At 38.1% G+C, this 21,800-nt stretch overlaps 1 protein-coding gene across 1 annotated transcript; it reads left to right on the top strand.

Moving 5' to 3' along the window:
• The first annotated feature begins 576 nt into the window (after window positions 1-576).
• Window positions 577-19,349, top strand: SPTY2D1 (SPT2 chromatin protein domain containing 1). Its single transcript, XM_060768169.2, has 6 exons — window positions 577-859; window positions 7,525-7,639; window positions 8,268-9,767; window positions 11,009-11,171; window positions 12,267-12,344; window positions 14,681-19,349. Exons 1-6 carry the CDS (start codon window positions 800-802, stop codon window positions 14,775-14,777), a joined length of 2,013 nt encoding a protein of 670 aa, XP_060624152.2. The 5' UTR covers window positions 577-799; the 3' UTR covers window positions 14,778-19,349.
• Window positions 19,350-21,800: the final 2,451 nt, after the last annotated feature.

Raw genomic sequence — 21,800 nt, 5'->3', positions numbered from 1 at the left:
AAACTGTTATGTTTATTCATATCATGATCTGATCACCATACTCAATATATCCCATATGCATGGGGGTATTGGGGTAATGATACAAAAGGTTTGCTAGGCTAGACCCTCTTTCACTCAGACTCAGCCCCCCCCCGAAACTCAGCCTCCCCCCCGAAACCCCCCTGAAAAAAAATCAGCCCCCCCCCCCCCCGAAACGAAATCCTGGCTACGGGCCTGTCTGCAGTGCCTTTCATGTTCCTTGATTCGTGTTTGGGCGATGCTGCGTTTGGTGGTCCCTATGTAGACTTGTCCACAGCTGCATGGTATACGGTTGACTCCTGTGGGCTTTTCTGCCTTGATATTCTGGAATATAGGGCTGTGTGGAAGGGCCCTTTGACAACACTCTGAAAAGGCATTTTCCGTGACGTCACGACTGATTTACACACCGTTAGCATCACGGAATTAAGATTAACTAGACCAATTGAAAGCTGTAACTTCGCGCGCATGCGTGCGACAGAGCTGCAGCCGCTCGCTTTTTCAAAGGCGCTCTATCACGTGACAGGAAAAAAGGGCCCAGCGTGTACGCTCTCCAGCAGGGCGGAAGTGACGTGTCCTCTGACCAAAGCCCTCGGTTTGACGAAGGCGAAGCGACGTAGAAGCCGGGGAGGCGGAGGGAGGGAGAGAGTGTGCGGGGGGCAATAGAGCTCTGGAACCGGAAGTGAGCGCGCCGAGGGGAGGCTGAGGAGGGGCGTCGGCGAGGAACTTTTCTTCGCCAGCTGGGTGAGCGAGCGAGAGAGAGGGAGAAGCCGGCGAGCCCAGGATGGAGTTCAACCACATCCTCAGGATGGCCTCGGAGCAGCAGGGGCTCAGCGCCACGCCGGTGAGGGGCACCAGAGGGAAGGGGAAGGAGAGTCTCCCCTCTTCACATGTAGGGGAGGGGAGTGGGGCCGGGGTACACCCCCTTGCCCAGCTCCAAACCCTCGCAGCACGGTTGGCTCAGGCTCCTCAGTCCCTTTGCTCTGGGGGTGACGCACAGGGTGCATCTACGCTGCCGAATTAATGCAGTTTGGCACCGCCTTAACTGCCATGGCTCAGTGCTGTGGGATCATGGGAGCTGTAGCTTGGGGAAGTGTCAACACGCTTGAGCTGAGAAGGCTAGGTGTCTTGTAAAACTACAGCTCCCATGATCCCATAGTTTTGAGCAAACTTGGGCCCTCCAGGTGTTTTGGACTTCAACTCCCACCATTCCTCACAGCCTCAGACCCCTTCCTTTCCCCCCTCCAAGTTTGCCCATGCTTTGTCTTGAGCCAAGTTTGGGTCCAAGTTTGCCCATGCTTTGTCTTGAGCCATGGCTGGTGAAATGTGTCCTCTTTACTTAACCGCTTCAGGTTTGGCTCACAGGCCATCTCTACATTTTAGAATTTGAAACACTTTGAAATTGCTTTAATCCTCACGGCTCAGTGCCGTGGAATCATAGGAGTTGTATTTTGGTGAGGCACCAGCACTTTTTGGCAGAAAATCCTAAAGATCTTGTCATACTACAATTCCCGGGATTGTATGACATTGCACCATAGTGGTGTCAAAAACCACATTCATTCTACAGTGTAGATCAGACATGGGCAAACTTCTCCCCTCCCCCAAGGCATTTTGGATACCAGGGTCTCATGGTACTAGGCTGGCTTTCTGGCTAAAAAAAGCCTTATCTATGTGGAAGGGAGAAGATCACAAGTGGGAACTAATCTTCATTCTCCAGCAGATAGGCAAGCTTATCCTCAAGTTGTACCCTTCTCTGTTCCTCTCCACCCTTTTTTGGCAGATTCTTTATGAAAGGACATTTTTTCTCTTTGTCATGACTTGGCATTTCATATGGTTTTTAATCTGTTTGATTGATTGATACTTGATTAAATTGCTTATATGTTAAGATTGTTTTATATTTTGATGAGATGTGTTTTATTATTTACCTGTGTGGCATTGATTTTTTGCTAGATTTTTAAGCTGCCTTGACTCCTCTCTGGGGTCGGGAAAAGTGGGATAGAAATGAAATAAATAATAATAATATCCATCTTCCTTTGTAATTATATGTTTAAAATCCCTTTAAAAAGCCCAGCCTAACCAAAGGTCTCGGTTACTGATATCTTTGATGTCAATGTAAGCATAGTTCTCTCCTTGAATTAAAATCCCTTGTCTTCTAAACCACTAGTATTAGATGCTGTGTTGAGACATACTGAGATTTTTGTCAAGGAAGAATGTGAAGTTGATAATACAAACGGTAGAGAAAAATGTATGCATATCCTCTCTGTTAATTGACTCAGTTCATCTGTATTGGTGGTTCTTTTGGACTCACAGACTCCTCTGTGAATCTGATTCAAAGATATAGGCCTTTTCCCAGAAAACTTTACTTGAACACACTTTTCAAAATTATAGGAAGAAAACGGAAAGAAAGCAGTAAACTTTTATACCTGATTAATGAACCCTGGAGGTCTCTACATGGACCTCATGCTAGGTATTCCTAGTTTATATTGTGCTAGTTTAGAAGGATCTCTTTCAGCTTTCAGTAAATGTGTAGCAAAGATGTTGGGTAGAATTGTCCATTTTTGTTGGATAAACCAGAAATTACTTTATTTTGCTTATTTTTCAGAAATATGTTTGGAGTAAATTAGGGCAAAAACATCAGAATCAGTCATAACAAAAAACAAACCCTTAATTTCACCTTTGCTAATACTATTAATTGTATATTTGCTTTGGTCTCAGTTTTCATACTAGTTGTTTATTTCAAACATATATTATGTTCAGGTATATTGTTTATATGTGGGTGTGCATTCTTGCTTCTGCTTGTCTGTTTTATCTAAAAGTTAATTACATATTAACAATGTGAATATGCCTACTTGTGCTTCACACAAACAATAGTTATAACGTCTTTGACTTAGATATGTATTCTAGTAATTAAGTTGTGTGTTTTATAATAACCTGACTTGTCCAAATTTAATTTACAGATTCTTGAGTATCTTTTGAAGAAAGTAAAAACGAGTACAAGTATAGATTTACTGTATTTCTTGGTTGCTATTTCAAAACTGCAATTGCAGTGGAAATTGTACTGTAACAAGATGTATTCTTTCCCTCAAAATCCTTAATAAGAAAACTATCAGTTCATACGCTTTGTTTCCAGCCATATCTCATCTTTCATTGTAACTTTTGCATTTCTTTTTTGTGATCATTTTGTGCTGTATTCCTCTGTAAAGTAGTATGATTATTAATGGTGTTTTATAAACATAAATTTCTAAAAAGTGAATTATTAGTACACAAACATAAAGAGTAGTAATGAGAGTTCAGGCAGAGAGTAAGATTTTCTAAACTTACATTTAAAGTTTCAAAACTGCATTTTGAAAAATATTTTCAACTCATTTTTTAGGTCTTGCATCTCAGTATGTTAAATTGTAATGAAGTAAGGTATTACAAGTGAAAAAAAAGGAGAATCCAGTATAGAAGCTATTTATTTTTTTAGAAATTCAATGCATGAGTCATTATAGCAAATCTGTTCCCTATTCCTTACTTCAGACCATTTCTTTGGTGGTGTTCCAGTGATGGAAGCAGTTCTGTCAGCAGTATGAAGTGAGGAGCAATGCCCCTTTAGCAGCCTTCCTCCACCCAGTCTCCCCAGATCTCCTCTAGATGGTTGGGAATATCTCTTTGAGCAGAGAAGAAATAAAGGGGAGTGTCATGTAGTGCCAAGGGTAGACTGCTTAATGTAGTGTGAGATCCTGATCTTTAAAGCATGGGTACATGTGCCTTCCAAGTTTCCTGTTGACATAGGGTGACCTCATGATTTTCATAAAGGTCTTCTTACTCAGAAGGGGTTTGCATTGCCTTCTCCTGAAATACAGTATACCATACCTTGGCATCACAGCCTGGAGTGAGTTTATTCTCTACTACCTTAGGTACTCGGTGATGCCCGGGTTAGGTAGTTCATAATGTTATTTATTATAAAGGTCACAGCTTTTGAATTTATGAATGGCCCCATTAGAAAATGCATAAGGATGTGGGTTAACTACATCTCCTATCATCCCAGTTCCATCCACCCCCCCCCCCCAAACACTGCCAACAATTAAATTTGGTCATAATGGGTATGTGAGCCAAGTATGGTCTAGATCCATCATCCTAGATCAATTCCTCCCAAACCTCTGCAGTACTAAATGTTGATTGTGATGGGTATGTGTGCCCAGGTTTGGTTGAAATCCATCGTTGTTGTGGTTCAAAGTGCTCTCTGGAGGTCCTCTCTGAAAGTGTGGTGAACTACAATTCCTATTATCAAAGTTCAGTCCCACCCCTCCATTATTTTGTGCTAGTCATGGTGGGTATGTGTGCCAGTTTGTTACAGATCCGTTGTTTACGGGAATCACAGGGCTCTCTGGAAGTGGGAGCCATCTTGGAAAATACATATATAGATACATACAAAAAAGCATGCATACATATTTTCACACACACGCACACACACATATATACACATTTACAAATATAGAGAGAGATGAATAGAAAGTAATATACTCAAAATATAGTATTATCAAGTTGCTCTGTATCCTGCTTTAATCGTACAGAAAACCATTTTTTTCTGTCTAATGAAGAAACCTTATTAGCATTCAGCTGAAATATATTGTTCAAACCTTCACTAATTTTGGCAGGAGAGACCTTTGTAATTTCTGCATTATGCAGCTGTAAAAACAAACATAGTAAAGGTGATGTGTTGCCACTGTTATTTTATTTAACAAAACATTTCTTAGAACTCTGTAAAACAATAACATAAAAATGTAGAACAATAGAAAAGTTGCATAGCTAAACTAATAATTGGGGGAGAGCTTGTATAAATTGTAGTAGTTTTCTTCTTGTGCCAAAAATGAAATGATATCAGTGAATGCTTTATCTTTTCTGGAGGAGACTTGCTACTACACTGAAAGCTAGCACTGAGTAGTCACAAAGTGCACATTGACAGCATTTGAACTACCAAATCTTCCATTTACCATTGTGGTTGGGGGAATTCCTGAAACTGAAATGTAAAAAAAGTTGTTTCCATGCTCTAGCTATTTGTTTGAATAGGTAATTTGCAACTCTGTACTATAAAGCTTTTGTTTATTGGTAGTACTGAGAGTATTAACCCTCCTGCAAATTCAGAACACACTCAAGAAAAAAAGAGCCCCTTGAATCCTCCTGCCCTTACGTCCTCTTGGGCATAGGATAGATTTCAGCATATGTTGCATAAAGAACAGCTGCAAGACTTGTGTGTGCATCTAAAAGAGAATGTGTTTGGCTATACATGCTTTTTTGTCTTTTGTAGAATCTGTCAATATGTATTTTAGAAAACAGATGTTCAAATAGTATATTCAGTATGATCTCTTCAGTGGACAGGATTTAAAGACGGCACAATAGAAAAATGTAATTCTTTAAATTTTTATTTTAAATTGCTCATGGTTAAAACCAAGAAAGGGTTAGACTAGAATTATATCCATACTGTTTACTTCTGGATGTTGCTCACTTACTGTAATGTACTTAATTTACCCTAAGGCTGCAGTCCTTAGCAACATAAAGCTGGGTTCAAAGGTTCACTTCTGATAAGAGTAGTCACTTTCCAATATGATCTGTGCTTTGCTTAGACTCCTTTTGTTGAAAGGGTGCCCTTGGAGCCTTCCTATTAACTTTGAAATGAATCCTACTTATTTCATGGGATTTACTTGTGAGTAAATGTGAATATATGTGTGCAAAATATTAACATTTACGCATGTATTATATTATCCTCAATGTAATTTCCAATTTGATACCTGAATGATCAATTACTAAGGAATAAGCTAATGCATACTTATTGTAAAATGTGAGGTTGGCATTGAAACTGTCTCTTGATTTATCACAGAGAGAATGCTTGATATATCAGCTTTATAGTAATACAATAATAGTATTGCATCATGTCTCACTGAAATTTTAGACCTATCGGTTATCTCCCTTGGGAAAGCCACAGTAAGAAATAATTACCTGTTTTTAAAGTGATGTGACTAGTAACATGTTTAGTGGTACTCATGTATGTCAGGAATTTTGGTCAAAAAATCATCAAAATTCATAATTTTGGCCCCAAAAGGTGCCCTTTACTTATACATGACTGTATATGATATTTCCATTACTAGAGATCTTCAACATCTGACCAGCCTCTGTTAGCTGTATTATCTTCTTACTCTCTAATAGTAACATATGGCTTGCATCTTTTACCCATCAAATAGTAACATAATACCTTCTATAGCACAAGAATTGAAACTGGCTATATATAACACAAGAACTTAAGAAAATGTTTCCGCTTTTTCCAGCTTCGTTGTTGCTTTGTGCTATGAGTAGTTTTGAACTTAAAGCAAGGTCAATCAGAACTGAGAGAGATCTTTGTTGTAGTTTGGACAGTTGAAAAGCAGTTTCGAAAGTGAAAAGCAGGTGCTGTTTTCACTTTAGTTTTTTTTTTTTTGTTGTTGAGGGTAACTCTGCTCATTGTAAGAAAAGGGAATTGGTTTGAAGTTAACATTGCTAGAGGTTGTAATTTTTACTAATGTTGCAAGACATGTGTATCCTCTTTTTTAAAAATTAGTTTTTAAATTTTGTGATTTTCAGTTTTTGTCATTTAAAGGTCCAGTGCTTTGCAATAACAGCTGTTTGGGGTGTTTGCATTGTTGTAGCATTCAGCCATTACAGTGGTGATCTGGACCTGCTAAGATATAACAAATGTATATAGTTTCTAAAAGCCACATCAAGAATAACCAAACTTTTTTTCCTTGACTAAAAAGACCAACTGTTGTTTTATGAAACAGAATGAAATAACAGTGCTGTCCACTTAATGGTAAATTATTAGCATTTAACAAGTTAACTGTAAAAGAGCTCAATGCCCCATACAAGCTATATACTTTATTAAGACTAAATATGCCTAAAATTAGTAAACTCAGGAGTTTCAAAACGTAAAATATATTTATTGTGCACCTGGAAATGTAATTATAGCTCAGTTTGTGAAAATAACAAAAAGCCTCAATGCTGCTTCTTTTAATTAAAATTATGTAGAAAACATAGTATTTTTGACAAATAGAGCGGTTACCCTCAGAAAGCAATCGCTGGTTGACTTTTGATTTTCTAGACAAGGAAGAGTCTATTGTTGGGTGAAACACCTGTTTTAGGAACAATGTGGTGAGGCCTACAGCCTCACTTGAAATATTGAAATATTTATACCTACAAAGTGGCAAAGTGGGTCCTTACTTATTTGTAGTGATGCATCTTTTTGGTTTTGTTTGCTAAAACCTCTCAATTTACCTACAGAGAAGTGTGAGAGAAGGGCTGTTGGGTATGATTTACTCCTGCATCAGTCTACATCTTTATGAAGTGAGGGAGCAACAGGTTGTACTGCAGTTTTTGTAAGGTAGATCTTAACATGAGGGAACCTCTATCACAGTTGTCAAACACCCTGAATATTGTGGAAGCAACTGTTTAAAAAAACTCGGATTTGGTATGAATTAACCTTATTCTTTGTCTTTACAGAAAAGATATAGCTTGGCAGTAGGCCCCCCTAAAAAGGATCCTAAAGTTAAAGGTGTTCAATCAGCAGCTGTGAGAGCCTTCCTCAAGCGGCAAGAAGAAGAACAGAAAAACAAGGGTATTGCTTAAAATTACTTTTATTATCCTTAGACCATTGTCAATTACTCACTCTTTGTACACATTCCATTTGGAATAACATTTAATGCATTTTAAAGTTGTTATTTTCATTATTCCTTTTGTTTTGGATGTTCAGTGGCTTCCAGCGTCAAATGAAATCTGTGACAAATTTGTCAAAAGTTGATAATTTTATAGTATCTTTTCCATATTAATGCAGAAATAGTTAGAAAATCACCTGTGCACTGAAGAGAAGCTCTGACATTGAGACCTTCTAAAGCATAGCAATTATTTTTTTAAAAAAATTCCAAACTACTATTTCTCCCCATTTATAGAAAGACCTTCTGGTCCCTGTGCTGCCATATCAGCATGGCTCTTTGAAAGTCCCCTCACAGCAATTTGCCATGTGGAATCAGGGGCTGCTGTTTGAAAAACTGAAGCCATACCCTCCTGAGTATGCCGAATTAATTATGCAGCTATTTGGATCCCAGCCGCAGTGTATAAAGAGAGGCTGTTAATTAAATTCTGTGTTGTTCCCAAGTGTAATGTTTAAGTTTCATCTGCATTTTGATTATTTAAGTGTTGTATAGCCAGAATATAAATATTTATGCAGAAATTTTCCTTCTTTCCAGTTCTTGAGGAAAAAAGAAGAAAAGAAGAGCTTCTAGCTAAGCGTATTGAATTGAAACATGACCGAAAAGCCAGAGCTATGGCTTCGCGGACAAAGGACAATTTCTGTGGCTATAATGGAATTCCTATGGAAGAGAAGCCCAAAAAGAGGCAGGGCCGTGGAAGCAGCTTTGATAGGAACCCAGAAGAAGCTGAACACATGACTGGCGATGAAATGGAACAGTATGAATATAGTCAGACAGAATCTGAACATGAATTAGAAGAACATGAAGAAAAACCAGCCAAAGCATCAGTGAAACCAAAGGCAGCTCTCAAAAGTGCACCTCCAGCAATGAATTTTCATGATCTTCTGAAACTGGCGGAAAAAAAACAGTATGAACCAGTTGAAATTAAAATAGTGAAAAAAACGGAAGAAAGGCCCATGACTGCAGAAGAACTAAGAGAGCGGGAATTCTTAGAACGGAAAAATCGAAAAGGAGTTGCAGTGAAAGAGAAGAGGGTAGAAAAAGAGATGAAACCTATAGTTGCATCCAGTTCTTCCAAAAAAGAAATTTTGCACAAGGCTTTAAAAAATGCTAAACATGGCAGACATTCAGCAAATGAACATACTGTCTCTAAAGGAAGTCTTCCCTCACACAGTGGTGTTGATAAGAAACCCAAAGGACCAGAATTAATTGAAAAGCAATCAAAGCTGTCATCTTCTTCCAAACCTAACCACATTGAAAAAGCAAAGCCTTCAGCAACTAAGGGGTTTTTAAAAAACCCAAAGAGCAACAGTGAGAGTAAACCTGTATCCAGTGAGGGGAGGAAATTGGGGCCTAGTTCCCATACTCAGGTCTTGAAAAGAACTGCAAATGGAACTCTCAAACAACCTCCTGCTAATGAACCTAGTCTGAAAAAAAAGATTAACCCTACGAAACCAGCTCATGTGGCTGCTGCCCAGCATGAAAATGTGAAAAATTCCAGTTCCAAGCCAGTAAGCAGCGGTTCAGCCACAGGAGTACCTCTTTCACAAGCAAAGGGCAGTTTACGTACAGGGGCAGGGAAGCCAAACAGCAGCTTGCTTACAGGACATGGGTCAAAAAGTATGGCTCCTGGGCAAACAGGGAACCGCTCAGGATTAGGGCAGCTGAGCAGCAGCTCAAATGTGGCAACTGGCCGGCCAGGCAGCACATCAGGCACAGGGTTCGGCCGACCCACCAGCACACTGGGTATGGGGTCTGGCCGGCCAGGCAGCAGTACAGGACCAGGGCGTTCTGCCAGTAATCAAAGTGTAGGACCTGGCCGGCCAGGTAGCAGCCTGAACACTGGACTGGGAAGAAGTAGCACCTTGGGATCCGGGCCGGGCCGACCAAGTAGTGCTTCTCTTGGAACTCTAAAACCAAAGTGCACTGTTGTATCAGAAACAATCTCTTCTAAAAATCTGGTCCCAAAGCTTGGCAGTGCCCAAATTAATGGAATGAGGCCATTTCCCCAGCAAAGACCTGGAATCCCCCCACAAGGTATTTCAACAGTTGATTATTTTAAATTGGCTGATATACATTCCTTGTTTTTCCCCCCATATATATGTTGTTTAATTAAAACTATTTGACATTGCATCCTCAAATTCATTGAGGAATAATCCTCATAATATCAAACACAAATTTAATGTATTTCTCCAAAAGGTAATAGACAGCTTAATCCATTAAATATTTACTTGGATTTGAGCAACCTTTCACACCATAGAATTATAGTGCTGTGATTCCAAGTATACATGAAGTATAATGTGGAAAATCATCTACATCAAACAGGGGCAAATCACATGATTGTGTATTTGAAAAATTGTTGGTGAACTTAATGTGACTTCTGGTTTGTGTAAGTTCAAATGCATGCGTGCATGATGAGCCCTAAGAGAGTTTAATTGATTATTCTTTGTGACAGACATTTCTGGAGAGGCTCGGAAAATTCCCTTGATATAAAGCATTACAGTTATTTCTGTTAGGGAGGAAATTATTGTTTCATTGTAGGCCACCTTCATTTTTGTGGAAAACAGCAGTGACATGATCAATACCATGCCCCATAGCAAACGTTTTCTGCTCACTGCATTTCTATGTGACACCATTTCCACAAAAAGGACTGCTAAGCCATTCTGGAAAGGAAAAAGATTGTGAAACCCAATGAGTATGCCAATACTATTTTCCATTTGAGCATCTCCTTAGTCAAACACTGCACCCAGTGCCAGATTTACCATTGTGCTTAGGTGTGCTTTAAAAAAATAGTCAGAGGGGCCATCTTCCTGCCAAAAAAAAGAAGAATTTTTTAACTGGATTTTGCTCATGTGGTGTAATTCTAAATTTGAAGGCATTCTGTTTCAGAGCAATTCCAGACATTATGATAGAGTTGATAGTCTACGAGAGTATGTCACAAAGCAGGCAGTGTAGGCCTACCTCCTTCAGGGCCTAAGTCAGAGATTTCCTAACCTAACTAGAACAGGGCCTCGTTTATCCTAAATCTGGCACTGACTGCACAGTTTTTGAGATCTGCTATAATATATCAAGTAGAAAAAACGAATACAAAAGCACTACGGTTGTAAATAATCATATCAGTAGTTTTTGCATCTAAGACCTTTACAGTGATTAATTTGTTGCTCTATATCTTAAACTGTGAAGCTTCATGACAACAAATGTTTTGTCCAAAAAATATTTCAATGCCACAGAAAATCAGACTTGTACTGTTTTATAATTCTGAATATTCTTTCCTCTAGGCTTTCCAAGGTCTTCTCTTCCACCTATTACTTACAAAAGGCAATATGAAGATGATGAAGATGAAGAAGATTCTGAAATGGAGGATTTCATTGATGATGAAGGGGAACCCCAAGAAGAAATTTCTAGGCATATTAGAGAAATATTTGGCTATGATCGAAAGAGGTGAGCAAAGAAGCCTTAGGTGTTTTTGCCATTGTGTGCGCGCCATCAGACATACATAATGCAACACCTTGATTTTCATCTAGAATACCTCTGGAACAATATATATATATATAGCATAGCACAGTTCTACAACATTTATGAAAATAACATAAAATATAACTAAAATTTGCATGGAAACGTTTTTTAAAAATTAAGATAAAATAGTGCATATTTTTATCTGCTAATGTTTTTTCGCTTTTGAAAAAGTTGCTCAGAAGAACAGAAATTGAGCAGAAGTTCTTTATGACTTCTGTCTATTATCACTTGCAGTAAAATAAGTATTTTTCTCACACAACATAATTCAGGGTCTTGATTCTGTGAATGCTAAAGTTTGCATGACATTTTGCAGGGATTGTGTGTGTGTGTATGTGTATGTATGTATGCATGTATGCATGTATGTATGTATATATATGTGTGTGTGTGTGTGTGTGTATATATATATATATATATGGCCTGCTTTCACGGATTTTAGAAAACGTGGATGTGTGTTTGCATGCACAGATAATATGCTTAATTGATAAAATACATGAGAGCATGAGATTAGTTAGGTTTAAGTTACTAGTCCCAGCAGACACATTTGGCACAGCTATTGTTAAGTATAACACTGGAAAAATCTGTTTTGGTTTAAGTATATTTGCAGTTTGGGGTTTGAAAAGCGTTCATTTCTCTTTTTACAATTCTGAGAATGCCCCATACTACTTATTATTATTATTATTATTATTATTAACTTTATTTGTACCCCGCTAGCATCTCCCGAGGGACTCGATGCGGCTTACACGGCCGAAGCCTCAGAACAATACAGTAAAAACATAACACAACAATAAACAAAGCAAATCAAAATAGTTAAGCAGAATAATAACAACAGTGACAGTACATCAGGACACTTTAAAAACTGGGCCGGCCAGAGCAGTGGGGTACAGGGTTAAAACTGCTGAAATGGCAGGAGGCATGTAGGATTAGAATAGTGCGGTGTGCAGCAATATTAATTATACTAAAGTGCTTCTAGGACTTGAGATGGGGGATTCCTAATCTGAGAAGGCACATTTATACTTCCAGGTATAAAGATGAAAGTGATTATGCGTTACGTTACATGGAAAGCAGCTGGAAAGAGCAGCAAAAGGAAGAGGCTAAGAGGTAAGTATTAGAGTTATATTTATCCAATTCATTAAGGAATATTCAGGTAATTCTAGATCATAATCAACCTGTAATCTTCTACCACTTCTCATTTCGTAAATTCATTTCATATTTATTTTAGCTTTTCTGTAGTATTTTAATTATATCCTCAGTTAACAGGAAGTATTTGAAAAGCTTATCCTCTGATTTAGAAATGAATTTTAAAATATCCCAAGACTGAGCTAGATTTTGACCCTGAATCTTCCATGCTTTGGAGAATGTCAAAATATTATTCATATACAATAGTATCACAAATATGGAGAACGCAAGGGATTGTGTGCTGCATTTGTCAAACTTGGAATGAGACATAATATTGCTTTAATAAATATCTGGCAGTGTGGCATACAGTGATTCCAAGGGACTTAGTCATGTTAGCATGAAGCATAAATGTCAGTCCTGTGTTAACATTTGTGATAGTGACTTCCCTATCCAGTTTCAAATTAATGAGCTATGCCGAATCATTTTAATGTAAGTATGTTTAAATGTGAATCATACATTGGAAAATAAGGACAGCCAAGTTCTAGAAATGTAACACATTGAGTCTCTACCAGAAGGGTCTAGCACAGTCAAAATTAGTGTTTCATGTCAATTGCAGAACAATTTTATTTGTCTCAGTGTTCACAGTTGAGATTTTGACTCTAAGCTAGATTTATGTTCTAGAAGGCTGTAGATTTGAGATATACTCTTCTGTCACAAATTACACACCTTGACTGTTTAGACATAAATGATTGGTTCCCTGAATTAATTAACATAATATTTTCTCTTTGGTATCTGGTCATGATGACTAATATAAAATATGGGATGACTAATGTGTACACACTTGTTTCTTATTGATGCCTCGCTACCAATGAAGATCCAACTTCATGGGCAAAGCTTTAACAAATCACAGTCAGTGATTCTCAGTGGTCCCAGGTTTTAAATTCACATATAATACACTGAATGGGGACATAAAACTAAGAATTATGGCATGTATAAATAACCTCTAAGAATGCTGTCTTGACCATTCTTTCTGTACACTAAATATGGGGCTGCTTTTATGTGATATTGCAGCATAACTTATAAAAAAAATACTTGTGAACACATAGTTACAATTAAATGGAGAGATGCACTCATTTGGAAGTGTGGGTTGGCTGAAGCTTCCTACTGAATATGTGCTTCGTGGCAAATACATTTGTGGAATGCTGTGTCCATTCTGGGCACTGCAATTTAAGGGAGATGTTGACAAGCTGGAATGTGTCCAGAGAAGGGCAACTAAAATGATCAAGGGTCTGGAGAACAAGCCCTATAAGGAGCGACGTAAAGAGCTGGGCATATTTAGCCTGCAGAAGAGAAGGCTGAGAGAAGACATGATGGCCATGTATAAATATGTGAGGGGAAGTCATAGAGAGGAGGGAGCTTGTTTTCTGCTGCTTTGGAGACTTGGATGTGGAACAATGGCTTCAAATTGCAGGAAAGGAGATTCCACCTGAACATTAGGAAGAACTTCTTAACTGTGAAAACTGTTCAGCAGTGGAACTCTCTGCCCTGGAGTGTGGTGGAGGCTCCTTCTTTGGAGGCTTTTGAGCAGAGGCTGGATGGCTATCTGCCAGTGGTGCTTTGAATATGGTTTTCCTGCTTCTTGGCAGGAGGTTGGACTGGATGGTCCATGAGGTCTCTTCCAACTCTGTGATTCTATGAAATGTGGTTTTACCTTGGTGTAGTATTTAGGATGGAACTGAGAAGTTGACTTCATAATTTATACCCAGCTACAATATTCCCTAGCCTCAGTCAAAAAAATCGTGGCACAAATTTTGTTTAAAAGTACGATGAAGCTTATTTATCCCCAACCTTAACCCCACATTCTGAATAGCAATTCACTTTGTAATATACCACATAAACATATCTATGGATCTAGAAGACACACTCTGCATGTGTTTGAGAAGCTCCCTGTAGCATGCTGCTGTTTTCAGTAACTGCTACATTTCAAGCCTCACGTGTCTTAGAAAGATAAGTTAATACATTTTAGTTTCTGTTTGGTCATTTGCCAAACATAAAGCCTCCACTTTATGTAGTGTAAAACTTCCGTTTATCACATAATAGAAACAGCATAAACTATTCCAGTGCTGTTCCATTCCTTTAAATATTTGGGGTTTGCAAACATCCAATCCTTTGCAAAATGGCCAAGGCTACCTTGAGGCTGTTTGACTCTGGTAACTGGGAGGCAGGGAAGTTATTCTAACTTGGATTTTAATCTGTTTAGGATTATTTGGGTCACAAATACCTCATAAATTCAGTGCGAATATTTATTTATTCTTTAGCTTGAGACTTGGAATGCAAGAAGATTTGGAAGAGCTGAGACGTGAAGAGGAGGAACTAAAACAGAAGAAGCAGGCAAAGAAACTACGAACACGTTAACCCATTTGTCACAGCTGATTTTCCATTGTTCTTCCTTTCTCCTACATTATTCTACTTCTTCCAGATTTCAGCTACGGTTATATTTGGCATATGAGAGAGCAACTGTGTAGAGCATGTAAACCTAGACATATGAGTTGGATTCATACTATTACTCAGCTGGGTTTTGCAGTCATTGGAGGTCCGTGACTTGGACAGATGGTTGTTTCCTCACCTCCCACCAGCAGTCCCCATGAGCACTACCCCTCCTGTTCAGGAATAGGGGGAGGAAGTGGTTATGGTGAGGGCTCCAGGGAGGTGGAGGAGTTAGAAAAAAAATGGCATCTCTACTTCCTTCCTCCTTCAGGAAAGCATATATTGAAGCCCAGTTTTCTCACAAAATGGAGAGATCTTCTTTGTATTGTGGATGCCAGGATGCAACTGGTGATTTCTTGGTTTCCCCAACCCCTATCTACCTGCCTAGATTACCTTTTTACAAAATAAAAAATGCACTAATGGAGGATATTAGTTGGAATAATGGAAATGAATGATATTACTGCCTGGAGTAGTACAAGGATGCCAGCAGACTACTGACAGACTATGCACTGGCTTGCAGCAAGTGGGCCTACACAATATGCCAGTCTGCATTCTTAATTCTTAGTTTTACTTTAAAATTGAATAATGTCCATATTATCTTCTCTTTTCAAAAAATCATGTTGTCCCATGTCAAAATGTAGTTGTGGGAGTTTTTTTCCTGTTCAGTAAAGCACAGATTTAAAACATGTAGCTGATGTTATTTTGAAAGCAATATTAACATGTACTGTGATTTCTGTTTGAAAAAAAAAATCTGAAAAAGCAAAAATACCCTGAAAAATCAAGATCTTTGATTGCACAAATTAGTTGGTGGGTTCTATCTTCCTGCAAACAGCAACACTAAGCATGAGGAAAGAGCCAGCCACTACGTGTTTGACAACATACATTTGCTCTTGTCCCCTTGCTAAGCTATTTTGCTGACTCTAGATATTGTTTTTCCCCCTATACAAATGAAACTGTTCTCTTGGGGAATTGAGAAAATCTGTCCTATCTCTCTGTGCTTTAGGTTGAAATCTCCCTTCAGGTACTGAGAGTTTGACATTTGATCTCTTTCTCCGTTGCCATGCAGCTGTTTCAATCATGCAGAAATTATTTGAATAGAAATGGGACCAAATTATGAGGTTGCCTCTTAGAGCCGCCGCAAACTAGCCTCCTGCGGGAGCAAACCTTGCCAGCACGTCCCTGACGTCATGAGACTGCGCCTCTCTCCCCGCCCCTTTGAATTCTGCCAACAACGAGAGTACGCTGGCAATGCTGCCCTAGCAAAGGAAAAACCACTCTGGCACGGAGAAAGAGGCTGAGAAAGGGGCGGGGCGAGAGGCGGAGTCTCATGACGTCAGGGACGTGCTGGCAAGGTTTGCTCCCGCAGGAGGCTAGTTTGCGACGGGTCTTAGGCCTCAATTTCATTGCCACAAATAATTTTAAAACCATATGTGAAACATGCAAACTTTCTATTTTGTATATTGTTTCTATGGTTTTGGCTAAACTACATTTTAATAATATTTCTAGGTATCCTTAAAATGTAGTTTCTCCTATTTTTAGTTTTCTAATTGCAAATGAGGTGCTTGTTGTGTAACCTCCAAAGCCTTCCACTGTATATTACAACTAGTATTGGGCTATTTGTTATATACAATACCAATTGGATTGACATGTCTTGTCTACTTATGGGCATATTTATATAATTCTGTATACCTGCTTGATAGAACTGATAAATAGATTGCTAGATGAGAAATAATTCTTTATAGCTGATCTAAGAATTCATTTTAATCTGTTTCTAAACCATTGGTTATACACTGATTTTGAGCTATGCACTACAAATTAAATGTATCCATAGTAAATGTGTTTATGTAGCAAGAAGTACACATTCATTCAGTCCTACAAAATTGTACTCTGCAATTTCAGTCCCAGGTTCTATTTTTATTCCTACTTAAGTCACTATGGTGCACATCCTCCACATTTTCAGGTTTGACATTTGAGTATTTCTGGATTTAATTGAAATGTTATATCTAGGACAGTGGTGTACAACCTGTGGCCCTCCAGAAGTTTGGGCCTCCAACCCCCAGAAGCCCTAGCTAGTAAAATTGTTATGAATTCTGGGAGCTGAAGTGCAAAACACCTGGAGGGACCCAGACTGTGCTCCACTGTTCTTGGAATATCTAGGTCCTTTGTGATCCATTTCTACTGGAAGCTTATCTCAGTATCATAATGAAAGACCAGGGCAGTGGTTCTCAACCTGTGGGTCCCCAGATGTTTTGGCCCACAACTCCCAGAAATCCTAATAGCTGGTAAACTGGCTGGGATTTCTGGGAGTTGTAGGCCAAAACACCTGGGGACCCACAGGTTGAGAACCACTGACCTAGAGATTCATTGAGAGGTGTTTTCTCAGGTAAACAATCAAAGTTATTTTCATTCATGGTCCCCCCCCCCCCCCAATGTTTACATCAATAGAGGTCCTGCACCAACTAACCCCAATGAATGTGGAACACTGACTATATTTCAAGTAGCTCTTTTATGAACTTGATATTTTTCTCAAACAATATAAATTGAGTTCTAAAAATGACGGTTGATGAAGATTTGGGCACAGTAGCCAAGCAACAGGGTATTTTGGCAAGGAGTGGCTAAGGATTTAATAACTGCTGGTTTTTTTTGTTGTTTTTTTGTCGTGTCAGGAGCAAGTCGACAGAAGCGACTTGCTCTTAACTGCTGGTAAAAGTAGATTTGTCATAAATATCTGGAAAGCCTGGACTCTGTATTTTAATTATGTGTCAACACAAGAACTGTTCAGTCAGCAGAGCCAAAATGTAAACTATTCAAACTTTTTAAAATTGCATATTCTGAAATAAAATAGTTGGGCATGCTGCTTTCCAAGAGCTCTGAAGTTTACTGTTTTTCCTACTGCTATTTTTCCAGAGCTATGTGTATTATACTTTTTTCTATATATGCCCAAACTAATCTGTTTTGATATAATCATTATATATATGAACAAGTGTCCTGCACAACAACCATCGGGCATTTATCATTTTTTTTCTCATTCAAAATGATGACTGTTGGAAACATTTTAAAATATAAAGTTTTAAAATATAAAGTTGCTGTTCATTTTACAGTTCTGTTGTGAAAAAACTATAGCATCAGTGCAGATAATTGTTTTTAACAAGCCTTGGAACTTGTAAGGAATTTATAATAGTGCCCTATATAGGGCAGAAACCCTATATATACAGTAATCCGCATTTTGGTTTTAATGGTTTCTTTCAAGTTTAATTCAAGACTTCATTCTGAAACACTTCAGTGTTTTTCCAGCATGGCAGGGAGTTGGACTAGATGGCCCATGTGGACTCTTCGAACTCATTCTGTGATTCTATGAGTGTTGCTACTAATAATCTATCACTCATTAAAATGTACTCTTCATATAGTACTCTGAACCCCTGAGTAATTTTGCATTCCAGAGGTAAACTATTATATTTTCAGATGGTGTGATCTTGAATACTTTCCCTGTTAATCTTTCGTATTTCTTTATCTTACATATTAAAAAATGGCCACTGACTGATATCAATACTTAAACAAAAATATTCAAGGTTTCTCCTAAGGTAAATAAAATTACAAAGCTAAAAAAGAAGTTAGAGTATCTCCCTTCCTGAGATATCAAACATTGTTAGCAACTTCATAGATAATTATGAAAACTAACTTGGGTTGCATATTTGTTCAATGACTAGATGATGTGCCTTTTAAAATATACTTTACTTATTTTCATGACTGTTGAAACAGGGGTAATTCTGCTGTCAAATATGTTGTATTGAATAATGTGAAATAGGTAGTTTTTCATAAAGCCCTTCCAAGTTTTGCTTTGCACAAATACAGTAGTTAGTATTTATTGGTATTACTAAACAAAAATTAAGGGCACTTTATATTTATCAAAATGCTTCATTTTACAATTGTCTTCTCAGTATTTTATTAAGTCTGTACTTATACTTTTTTACAGAAGTATCTGTCAGAGACCAGGGCAGCGTGTATTCATTATCAGTGAATAACTCTGATTTTTAAAACAGAGCTCTTTCAAAATCTGTAAAATTGTATTTTTATATAAGATCTCATGTTTAGCTAGTTTATTTAGTTTTTATTTGGCCTTTGCTTTCTGTAATCTTAATTACCCCTGTAACTAAATTGTATTTCTACATATATAGCAAGAGACCAAACAGATTGGAAAGAAAATGCAGTCTTGAAGAGACTAGTGAATAAATTGTGATGACTATGTTGGGATTTTTATTTATTTTGTTGAGTCAGTGTGATACAATCAAGTGTTAGTGTATAACAAAGGATGTTTCTAGAGTCCATGCTATGTTTTCGTTAACATCATTGTGTTTTACACAATGTGACAAATCAGGTAAAAAACTGTTAAGCATAACCTTTTTTTCTGGTGCTTTTGTATGCTCTCGCATATGCACAGTGAAGGCTGAAGGAAGTGATGTATATAATAAATTTCTGACATTAAATATATTACTGAAATTGTCACTGGTCTGCTTTAATTTGAAGGAGATGCTCAAGTTCTGTTATACCCCTTTATCTAAGACCCATTGTAAAACATTGCTCCTTAAGAAGAAATCTTTGAGCTTTTATTCTGTTAAGAATTTATCTGTGGGGAAGAAGAAGGACTTTAGTTTATTATTAAAAATGATATTAAAATTGCCAAGTCCTAAATTAGATCTAATATAAAAAGCTTTATGTGATGGGCTGCAATACTTTAAACTATTGTATAAAAAGTAAAGATAAATGTTTCCCCTGACATTAAGTCTCGTCGTGTCTGACTCTAAGGGGTGGTGCTCATCTCCATTTCTAAGAGCCGGCATTGTCCATAGACACCTCCAAGGTCATATGGTCAGCATGACCGTTACCTTCCTGCCGGAGCGGTATCTATTGATCTACTTACATTTGCATGTTTTTGAACTGCTATGTTGGCTTAAGCTGGGCCTAATATTGGGAGTTCACCTGCTCCCCGGATTCTAATCACCAACCTTTCAGTCAGCGAGTTCAGCAGCTCAGCAGTTTAATCCGCTATGCCACCATGGGCCCTACAAAATACTGTTGTATACATTTGTAAATAACATATCAGTGGTCTGTTTTCGAAACGGAAATGGGTTTTAAAACAAGTTCATAGTAATACTGTAAGATCAGCTTTTTAGTTCAAACAGCAGAAATTCCACTAGGGTTTCTATATAATTCTGTTATTTGGATTTTGCTTTTTGTTCTTGCATGTTATAAACTGCTGCTCCAGCTAAGTCTGTAAAGGAATAAGAGCAGAACGTTTAAGGACATTTTTGAATACAGTACTTGTGTATAATTTAAAGCAAAAGAGATACATTTCAGCACATCTCAGCATAACCTTATTGGGATGTGGAAACAGCTGAGAAGTAGAACACTCTTTTACTGCCTGGAGATTTTTAGGATTGCTGATAATGAATCTTCAGATATTATTGAAGCAACAAAACCGAACAGTTCAATGAATTCATTAAATACTTTGTCCTATTTTAGCATCAGGAAATGCAGACATGCATCAAAAGCTTTGTGAGGTGAAGGGAATGGAACAGCCCAGGTGAGGCCTTGAGAGACTTCACCTTGCTCTGGGCCATGTGGCTGAATTCCCATTGCCAAGCAGTCACTCTTTTGTCACATGTAACTTTATTCAATAGCTAGTCATCCCTCTTTTGTATCCAGTAAAAAGACTTGTTGTTTTACATATTTAATTCCTTAGTCACACGTAGTTAAACTATCCAGTATTTGTAAGTGCTTGAATGCTGCCTTTTCCCAATGCCTTACAATAATAAGGTTTCTAACAGATACTAGCAAATAATATTACACTGTAAGAGAAGCTCCAATGCAACATGTGACTGGAAGTTATATGTATTGCTTGGAAGAAGCACACACTGAATCACACAAGTGAAAATGACATAGTTTGCGGATATATGTTTCAAATTTGGCATGAGATCCTGCATGTATCACACAGCGCTATGCATTGTATAAAGAGTTCCATCTCTTGCGTACAAAAGAAAAGCAGCCCGTTTTCAGGTCTGTCCAGATGTAAGAGTTTATTGCCTGCCTGTGCTTCAACAAGGTGGTAAATTAACTGACATAAATCATAGATAAGACTCAAAGGTAATTTCCAAGACCCTTGTCCTTTTATGAGAGCCCTGCATCATTTTAACATGTTAGGTTGTGTTTCAATACTGCATCCATTAGCTCTTGAGCACTCCTAAAGTCTCCTTTCTCACTGATGTTTTAAGCTGCACTTCAGAACTGGAACTTCTTCATCGCTTTTCAGATATTCAGGAATTTTACCCTGGGCTGTGTCCATCTTCCATATGATGCCAATTAATGCTTACCACCTTCTTTTTTTGCTGCTTCAGCCTGTAAACCAAACATGCAGAATGTTACCAAATGATCTGGAGAGAAATGTTTCACAGCTTGACCAGGGTTCATTCAAATCAGGTTACTATGATGAGAAATAAAGCCCCCCCCCCCCCCACCAAACAGTACTAAAATATGAATTGGTGGTGTCATTATTTTCCTTGGTTGCTCCATAAGAAATTAGAAGTGATATGTTTATATTCTCTCCTAAATTTTAGTGTTAAGCCATTCAAATTGAATAACTCCACCTCCATGGTTTGTTTGTTAGCTGTCGATATATATAATTAGCAGAATTGATCTAGCTTACATGTTGCTATTTTGATGATTTTACATCGTCTATTTTTGATCTTGCCAGCATGAAGAACAGCTGGCAAGTTTTGCAGAGTAATGAAATCCAGATCTTGATACTTAGACAGTGAACATACAAGAGAGCCAGTATGGTCTAAAATGGTTTGGGTGTAAGATTAGGACTCTGAGAGCCCAGGTTCAAGTCTTCACTCAGCCAAAGACATTCACTGAACATTTCTGCCATAGAGGAACGCAGTGGCAAACCAACTC

This window comes from Anolis sagrei, chromosome 1 (assembly GCF_037176765.1).
Source record: "Anolis sagrei isolate rAnoSag1 chromosome 1, rAnoSag1.mat, whole genome shotgun sequence".
In the NCBI taxonomy this organism is placed as follows: domain Eukaryota; kingdom Metazoa; phylum Chordata; class Lepidosauria; order Squamata; family Dactyloidae; genus Anolis; species Anolis sagrei.
This window is presented reverse-complemented; position numbering and strand designations above follow the sequence as displayed.

Bases quoted from the DNA above. Each gene is read 5' to 3' on its own strand.
- SPTY2D1 (XM_060768169.2), top strand. From the start codon at position 800: ATGGAGTTCAACCACATCCTCAGGATGGCCTCGGAGCAGCAGGGGCTC. The intron at 860-7,524 runs GTGAGGGGCACC...TTGTCTTTACAG, and splicing joins AGGGGCTCAGCGCCACGCCG to AAAAGATATAGCTTGGCAGT. The intron at 12,345-14,680 runs GTAAGTATTAGA...TTTATTCTTTAG, and splicing joins CAAAAGGAAGAGGCTAAGAG to CTTGAGACTTGGAATGCAAG.